Genomic DNA, 2029 nt, shown 5'->3' with positions numbered 1-2029 from the left:
AACGGAGCTGTGGAGGCAGCCAACAAGAATATCAAAAAGATTCTCAGGAAAATGGTTCAAGGCACTAGACAATGGCATGAGAAGCTACCTTTTGCACTTTTAGGATATCGCACAACAGTGCGCTCCTCGATTGGTGCAACTCCTTATTTGCTGGTGTATGGGACTGAGGCTGTGATACCAGTGGAAGTCGAAATTCCATCTCTTCGAATTATTGTAGAGGTTGAAATTGAAGATACTAAATGGGTCAAAACCCGACTAGAGCAGCTCACATTAATAGATGAGAAGCGATTGACGGTCGTCTGTTTTGGTCAGCTTTATCAGCAAAGGATAGCTCGTGCATACAACAAAAAGGTGCACCCAAGACACTTTAAAGTGGATCAACTGGTCTTAAAGCGCATACTCCTGCACCAAGAAGAGGCCAAGATAAAGTTTGCCCCAAATTGGCAAGGTAGATATCTTATCAAGGAAGTGCTATCCAAATGAGCCTTGCACCTTACTAATGTGGAGAGAAAAATCACAAGCATAATTGTTAATGCGGATGCAGTCAAAAGATACTACATCTAATGTGTTCTAAGATACTGTGACAAGTCTGTGGTTGAGGGAACAAAGACATCTTTTAAAAAAAATCCTCCCTTTGAATTTTTGAACTACGTTTGACCTGATTCCGAAAGGATACGTACGCAACCCTTTGGGGTTCGGTCATACCAAAAAAAAAAAACAATATTCCAGTACCTATAGTAAATTGGGGCATTTTTTTTATCTTGATAGAATAGAGTCAAATTGTAATTCCGTTTATGATTTTATTCTAGCAATCGACATTTTGATCAACTCAAAGAACGATAGATTCAATGTGTCTTGCACAGACAATTGATCATCAAAGACAACATTGTCGAGTAAAAAAAAGGGTCTCATCGGTGAAAACCTTTATAGGCACCATAAGACGACAAGAGAGAAAATCTTATCGGTGAAAACCCTTGCGGGACACCTTAAGATAAAAGAAGAGAACATCATGAAAATGACTAATTGGGAGAAATCTGCAAAGATCACCATTTCTGATACATCTGCATGAAGAATACATAGATTAGTTATAAATTGATAATGGTTCAGATTTTGAGAATTAAACAACTCAAGCGGATTAGGGGTCAAGTCTAAAATGCATGTCATGGTTCACTCAAAGCTAACATATGCCTCCAGATAAGTTCTCTTTCTCATTTTTCTTCAAAAGGGAATGCCCTTCCTTAAGTTTATAGTCTTTCTTGATTCAATTTTTCACACTCTTAAATCTGATATTTTTCTAGTTTTTTTCGGTATAATCTCTTGACAAAATAAGGTAAAAGATTGCAAAGCTTACTACGGGTTCCCAAAAGTAAAGTTGAGTATCCGAGTTGACATGTCATCGAGCAAGGACTAAAAATGCCTCAAATCCTCACTAAAAACTCGTGAAGGAACACGATATAGTCTCTTAAGTCATGAAAAATATTCAACAGGAAAATTCATCCTTTGGGACATCAGTTGCACCATGATATTTGGTAGTACCAAAAGATCAAGGACCCCGAATCAAAAAAGAGGAAGCTTCAAAGGTTGTTCAACCAAGAATTTGGAGTAGAGTTGGAGAAATTAGTTAGGAGTATGGTCAAGTCATCAGAGCATCAAGGCCACAAACCAACCACCGTTTTAAACTAACAATTTTCTCTTTCTTTTGCTCAACAGAGGAACAAAAGAAAATATGGAATTACAAGTCAAAATGAAACATCACAAAAAGGAAGTTCTCCAAATTCTTCACATGTTTGTTGTTTCATCTCATGCTATTCTCATTCTTGCCTCTCAATTCGAGAGCTTCGGGCAATACGCACCACTCTAAATTCCGTGCAATACGCACACGTCCCTTATTTATGTGCAATACGCACCATCCATTATTCATGTGCAATACGCACCAGTCTGAATTTAGTGCAATACGCACCAATCTGAATTCCGTGCAAATATGCACCCGTCCTTTATTCACGTGCGAAATGTACCAGTCTTTCTTTCA

General features: G+C 38.1%; 1 protein-coding gene across 1 annotated transcript; it reads left to right on the top strand.

The window, feature by feature from the left end:
• The first annotated feature begins 51 nt into the window (after positions 1-51).
• Positions 52-483, top strand: LOC107059136 (uncharacterized). Its single transcript, XM_015305567.1, has one exon. The coding sequence runs from the start codon at positions 52-54 to the stop codon at positions 481-483; it is 432 nt and encodes a 143-aa protein (XP_015161053.1).
• Positions 484-2029: the final 1546 nt, after the last annotated feature.

Source organism: Solanum tuberosum, unplaced genomic scaffold, assembly GCF_000226075.1.
Source record: "Solanum tuberosum cultivar DM 1-3 516 R44 unplaced genomic scaffold, SolTub_3.0 scf00842, whole genome shotgun sequence".
NCBI lineage: Eukaryota > Viridiplantae > Streptophyta > Magnoliopsida > Solanales > Solanaceae > Solanum > Solanum tuberosum.
The sequence above is the reverse complement of the archived record's forward strand: the minus strand, read 5'-3'. Positions and strand labels throughout refer to the sequence as shown.